This window comes from Amphiprion ocellaris, chromosome 1, assembly GCF_022539595.1.
Source record: "Amphiprion ocellaris isolate individual 3 ecotype Okinawa chromosome 1, ASM2253959v1, whole genome shotgun sequence".
NCBI lineage: Eukaryota > Metazoa > Chordata > Actinopteri > Pomacentridae > Amphiprion > Amphiprion ocellaris.
Genome location: NC_072766.1, coordinates 24,245,204 through 24,251,778, shown reverse-complemented (window position 1 = coordinate 24,251,778; position 6,575 = coordinate 24,245,204). Strand labels below are relative to the sequence as shown.

Genomic DNA, 6,575 nt, shown 5'->3' with positions numbered 1-6,575 from the left:
AATATGAACGCTTTGTTTTCCTCAGCTAAAAACATTAACTATTTATTACAGCAATGCTATATGTACCAAATTAAGTATGCATGGCCCTGTAACCGTTTTGTTAAAGAAATTTAATAAAGAAAAACAAGTTAGTAAATCCAACAGGTTGTTCTTAGCGTGTTTATTAACATTTAAATACCCTCCAGGCACTTTAAAGACAGAAAATTACAGCTCTGCTTGGAATAGTAATTGGTGTCTGATAAGATTGTGCAGTCTCATTGAGCAAACCCTCCATCTATGAAGATGCAAATATTGTTCATTTGAAAAGTTTACTACTACACACAAGATACTTTTACGGAATCCTTTCTCAATGTATGTGAACTGGAGGTGGTAGGTTTCCATATAACAAATTTTAAGGAAATGTCATGACACTCACTAAATGCAGCTAGTCCGTTGGAACTATGTCAAACTGTATTGTCAGATAGACTCAGACTGTCATGCTTGTACATAGATTTAAGGAAGCACAGAGAGTTTTCTTTTAACAGATCAAAATCAAACAGCTTTTTAGCATCAGACATCAAACCATCAGAAAAAACAGACAATATCATGTGTGTATTAAGATTTCTTTTTTATTATGAGAGAAATATGCCTTTACATTGTTCATCACCCCGGTGGTGAGAATAAAACATAAATAAAACATTCTTACAAAATGCTGCAATAAATCACAAATCAAACAATTAATTTTTTACATTTGATTTGTTTTATACATAAATCATATTTACACATTTGCCCTTTTTTACATTGCTGAGAATGAAACATCTGTGTACCATCTGTATAGTACAAACATTTCCTTCGTTTCAAAGCAGAGGTATAGAAGCTCTCCTCTCTCTCCTGAGAAGACGCTGGGTTCTACTCTAGTGCATTTTATCATTAAGATTTAAGGCTACGCAGGGTTCACCTGATGGACACACTTGTCTCTTACAGACAGGCTTATCATCATCATTTTCCCAACTTGCGTCTGCTGATTGTCCCTTACAGAGACAGGTTTGTGGTTCTGCTGGTCGCTTCCTCTAACCTTTTATTCCCCCCACATTAAAGCTGCTGCTGACTGGTTCCACTGAACAACCAATTACAATCTCTGACAACTTATTTGTTTCTGCAGTCAATTACAAATGCCGTGGGGAAAATGTCACCGAGTGTGAGAGCCCACGCTCATCACATTATCTCTGTACGACAATGACCTGCTGAGAAAAATATGTCAATTTCTCACAGCAGGGAGAACATAGGAAAAAAAAAAGAGAGAAAGGAATAGTTTCATACTTTGTGGTTGTTCTTGTGTAAGGGAGTGAATTTATTTAGTTATAGGTGCAGTGCTCCCTAGTGGTCAAAACACACCTAAAGCGACAGAGAAAAAAATCCCATTCCCCTCTGTTTCTTTGACAGGATTACACCAAAGCCATAAACAAAAGACATGAAGCAACTAATTGGCAGGCCCCGTAAGCCTCTTACAAGACACACTATAATAAACCAGCCTGGACATGAAGTCAAATCCTCAACACAGACGGCGAGTTAACAAACAAGCACTTCAACACGAGACAAAAGAGGCAGCAAGGAAGCAGTTCAGTGTCGCTGCTCTTCACGGGTTAAGGATCCATCTTTAACTTCTTCTGTTTCTCCTTCCTACCTGTCCAGCAGGTAGTTATGAGGCCCACAGTGTGGCCTTAGTGGGTTTAAAACACAGGCTTAAACATTACAACAGATCACCTTAGGAACACTGTATAAAAGCTACCAGCCCCTTCATTAACGTTCAACCGCAGCATCTTTTATCTACTTCCAACACATTATCTCTCTTTGGGTCATCATTGTTGCCCTTGATTAAAAAATTCCACAGAATACAAAGATCTCCTTGATTGATATCTTACACTGACAAAAATAATGAACATTTTAGGACCAAAGTGCTTCACAACACTGATGAGTGTTGATTAATGTGAAATGATCAGAACACTCGGGTCTAGTCATTAAAAAGGGACACATAACATGTTTTAGTTCATGTCCTTTGTCATTTTTCCTAACCAGCTGTTTTGTGCCTAAATTAACAGCCTCCATTTCCTAAAACCATCAGCCATGTGCTTCTACTGAGTCCATTATCAGAACTGAAAGACGGAGATATAGAAAATTGAACTCTTTAACAGACAGAAGCCATTAGTATGCTACCTGCAGAGTTGCAATTAAAAAACGAAGTTCAGCCCCGCTTGTCTGCTTTCAGATGAAAGATGAGGGCTGCATAAAAGCCCATTGACAGGCAGATAAAGCGAGGATCAAGCTAATATCCATCCAAGGCTCTAAAACACACTAAAGGATATGAATTGAGCCATTAGACACAGGAAGATATGTCTCAATCCGTTCATTACAGTTGAGCCTAAAAAAATACAAACGCTCATCTGAAGAGTTTCACTCCAAAATGGAGATATCCATAATTCAAATAAATTTAAACCTCATCAAGCAATGTGATTGATGGCTTGAAGTCATCGTCAAGGATTACTTTAGTTATCATGTGCCAGTTCCATTATGCTGACAAACTGGAGAAAAAATTAGTGGATGCAGTCATATCAGAGTACAGAAATGTCAGCCTGCGATTTCCTTTCATTGTGGAAGCGTCTCAGAGTGAAACACTGGAACCAACACAAAAAGCACTGGGCTTTTTGGATTAAGAAATGTTGCTAGGACACATATTTCCTTCAGTTTTCAATTAACTGTCAATGAATATGATTAAGAGTGGGGAGTTTGCAGTGCCACATGGAGCCCGCTGACTTTCATGTCTGTTTCTGAGTGGCATTTGGACACGGCTTGTATGTGCGGTTGAAGTCACATGGAAAAGGCCCTGATTCTGTAAATTAACATAACAGCCTGCTGGTGTGGGACTTGATGCCAGGATGGACTACTGAAGAAAGTCGACCCTAACAGACATGCAGACAGAGAGGCAGTGAAGCCTCAGTCGAGCTTGAGAGGCAATTCACTGTGAAATGCTTTCAGTGCGATACTGAGCTGTCAAAAATGTGTGATTCTTCAAAATGAAGAAATTCTGACCATTTCTCTGGAAAAGGAAAGAGGCTTTTTGGACAGAGAATACCCCAAAGTGCACAGCTAATCCACACCCCCTATTTTTATGTACTGCAAGTGTATGGATGAATGCCTAAATGCACACCATGACAGAATCCCTAAAACATTCTATTTTCCAACAACTAAAAGCTGTGGACTTCAAATACAAGAAAATACATTTTTCCACTTTTTCTTGTGTGTACTGTTAAATTGGTCTACACTATGATATGGAAAATTCACTAAAAGCCTTTTCAAGGTGGCAAGGGCCTGGCAGTAAACTGCAGTATTACATACTGTACAGTACGTACAGGAATGTATTTGGCAGTAACACATTCCTCTGGGTGTAAGAATGGCAGGACGTGTTCAGGATGATGATGAAGAGGAGGAGGATGAGGAGGGCAGCCACTTCTCTCAGCAGAAGAAGATCTCTCCGTCCAGAGAAGGCTCTGGAAGGTGCTGGGGGTCTGGAAGGAGGAGAGGAGAGGCGTCAGTGTCACTGTCACTAGACAGGATTTTGATTTGTGATCTGTCGTAGGGAGATTTAGTGAGCAGCCGCACTGAGCTCCACACAGTGCCGTCAAGAATTGTCAAAAGCTGCCAGGGACAGCAGCTTAATATGCTGTATGTTAGCTCACTGCTCATATCAGAGTCATCAGTTCATGCCTACAAATGTATTTGTATTCTAATACGACTGTGCTTTTCATATCAAACGTGCACCTTATGCATCTTCTACTGTGTCTGTGTTGTTGTGTGCAACATGCTGCTGATCTGTACACACAGGGAGACTGAACTCTTTTTTTTCCTTTTTTTTTTTTTTAAACAGTAAATTATATATGCAGCTGTGCAATATTACTTCATTTCATAAAGTCCTGCTCAGGCTGTGAGGGTGTTTAAGCTCCAACTCAAATGTAGGACAGCTGAATTATTTACTTTTCTGACTGGTTTAATATTGCAGCAAATCTCAGCTGTGTCTCAGACCCAAATGATACCTAAGCAGGTTTGATTATGTAGAGAGTCCAAAACTTTTGGATATGCTGTTAATGAACACTATCCTTCTACAATGCAAAGCAGAGTAAAGGTAGGAGCTCTAGAAACACCTCAGAAAATGAATTATACACCTGCAGCGAAGTGGACTGACTATAATGTGAGCTACTTTTTAATCAACTGCTGTCAGGTGGTGTATAATCTAAATTAAAAACAGTCTGTTATGATTTTCTAAAGACTGAAATCCTTTCCACATGTGGTGATAATCTACCCGCTATTTTAGGAACAGCAAAATAAAAATATTCTGACAGCTGATGAAGCTCAGGACTCAACCTGAGGACAGCTGCTAAACCTGATCAATCCTATCTTCATGTCAGGGATCATTTACAATTATGAGTAAATAATAAAGTTCAAGCTGCTATGTGTGCATAAATGCATGCAACTTCCTCTCTTTTGCTGTCTGTGTTGTCTTTATACCAAATTGGTGCTGAAATGTGGAAAAAAAGTTTCCAAATCACTTCACACAACTCAAAGTTCTGTCATTTGAATGTGCCACATAGTTAATGTGACTGCATGCAGTTCAGACTTGTGCTGTGGTTAAAGTGATACAGAAATGTTACTTGGTCTGAATAAGCAAGATTACCATTTTGACATTTATGGAAAAATGAGCATGATGGTCATGAAGCCAGCATATTCAGACATGAAGCCAGCAGATTAAAAGAAATGAGGACATGTCTGGAAGAGGCTTAACAAATATCTATACCACTCACAGATCCAAATTAGACCTGTTACATTTCTCTGTGGCTCCTTGCAAGATAGGCTCACAATTTTTCACTGTCTTGCCCCCATATGAACACTGACATGGGTTTCTATTACTGTAATCTTCCTGCCTGTGCATACTGGACCTCCTCATGCTCCTCCAATGGCAGATAAAATCCACAGTCCTGATTTAGTACAAAAATGTATTCCAATGTCTGTCGGAAGCTTATATGAGACTTCAGAAGTCTGATTTAGTTCAATCCAGAGGACATCTCCAAAAATAACATTCAGTCTAAAGATTCCTCTGTTTCCCAGTGTCTTTGCACTCTGCAGTAGTGGAGGGATAGTAATAAAAAGAGGGAATTTTGTACTAAAATGGGATAACTTTGGAAAATTTCCCCTTTCATTATGTAACTCAGGCATGTTGAAGTTTCATGTTAGCTTCAGACAAACCTTGGAGTATATTTTTGTACAAAGAGAACAGCGAGTGTGGATTTTGTGCCACATCACTTACACTGAAAGCACAGGAGGAATTGTGAACCTAACCCCAATTTAATACAATGGAATACTGGTTTTATCATTGGTGGTTTAGCAGAAATAAATTATTTGCAAATATTTAAAACTTCCTGAGTCAAACATAGACTCTCATAGGTAATAATGTCATAATAATAAAGTTCTTTTGTCACTCATCAAAGTCAGAGCGAACAGCACTTTTTTGGGCTGGTTGTTTGAAAATTTCCACTGGGAAATAGATGATCTACCCAGAATGCACTGCGACGCGAAACACAATGATAAACCTTGAAGCTTTGCATGCAAACAGCTATACAGCTGCAGTATTCATTCTCCTCTTTTCATTATCCATCTAACCACACAGCCACCCGTCACATCTTCTTTTCAATACTAACCAAACATCGTGTCTGATCTGAAGTGTCCTTGACAAAAACACTCAGCTCCAACTTGCTGACTCACTGTAAGACACTGAATAATTCAGCTAAATCCATGCAGCGCCGCCTCTTCACCGTTCTCTACCTGCTGACTGTGCGCTCCCCCCTTTGCCCTTCTTCTTCTTCTTCTCCTTCCCGTCTTTGCTCTTGTTCTTGGCCAGCTGTAGGAGGCTCTTTGAGATCTGGTTGTTGGCTTCGCTGCCCTTGAGGTTAGTGGAGGATGAGGTGAAGGGATTGAGGCCTTTCCCTTTGGCCTTGGTCCGCTGGGGCTGCTGCCTGGGCAAGGAGGAGGAGAGCTCCAGCGGGTCCAGCTCCAGAGAGTGGGAGCTGCCGGGGAACTCATCAGACGTTGAGGAGGGAGTCCTCTGGAAGGAAATGAGAGAGAGTAGACAGATGAACAGCTGTTGTCTACATCTGCGAGTGAATATGTATGAAAGGTGCATATTTCAATGTTTGAATGTTATTAAATGATGAGCATAACTGTTTCTAAAAGAGTTCAATGCAAATGGAAAATGAAAAAAATGTTGATGTGGATATAGAGATTTTGGCATTAAATCCTGGAAATAGAACTGTGCTGTTTGGAGCGTGATGCAGAAGCGTTTGCTAGTTAATACATTGGCAAGAGCTTTTTTAAAATTTCATTTTCAAAAGGACCCGGGTCCAAGCCTTTGCTTTAAGCATCCATAAACATCCACGCTGCTGAAGTGTCATTGAACGAGCTACTAAACCCCTCCCAGCTCAGTAAGTATTCCCCTGTAGTTGAGGGGGTGACAGAAGTGGCAGCTTCCCTGCAGGGATCAGCAGATCATG

At 40.1% G+C, this 6,575-nt stretch overlaps 1 protein-coding gene across 9 annotated transcripts in view; it reads right to left on the bottom strand.

The window, feature by feature from the left end:
* Positions 1-588: 588 nt before the first annotated feature.
* LOC111587385 (A-kinase anchor protein 13) overlaps positions 589-6,575 on the bottom strand; it is a 107,788-nt gene continuing 101,801 nt past the window's right edge. For all 9 annotated transcript variants that reach the window (XM_055009605.1, XM_055009601.1, XM_055009600.1 and 6 more), the window contains 2 exons: positions 5,851-6,130; positions 589-3,542 (listed from right to left, as the gene is read on the bottom strand). In XM_055009605.1, coding sequence (XP_054865580.1) covers positions 3,490-3,542; positions 5,851-6,130 — 333 coding nt within the window. In that variant the 3' untranslated portion in view covers positions 589-3,489. The remainder of the gene's footprint in view (positions 3,543-5,850; positions 6,131-6,575) is intronic.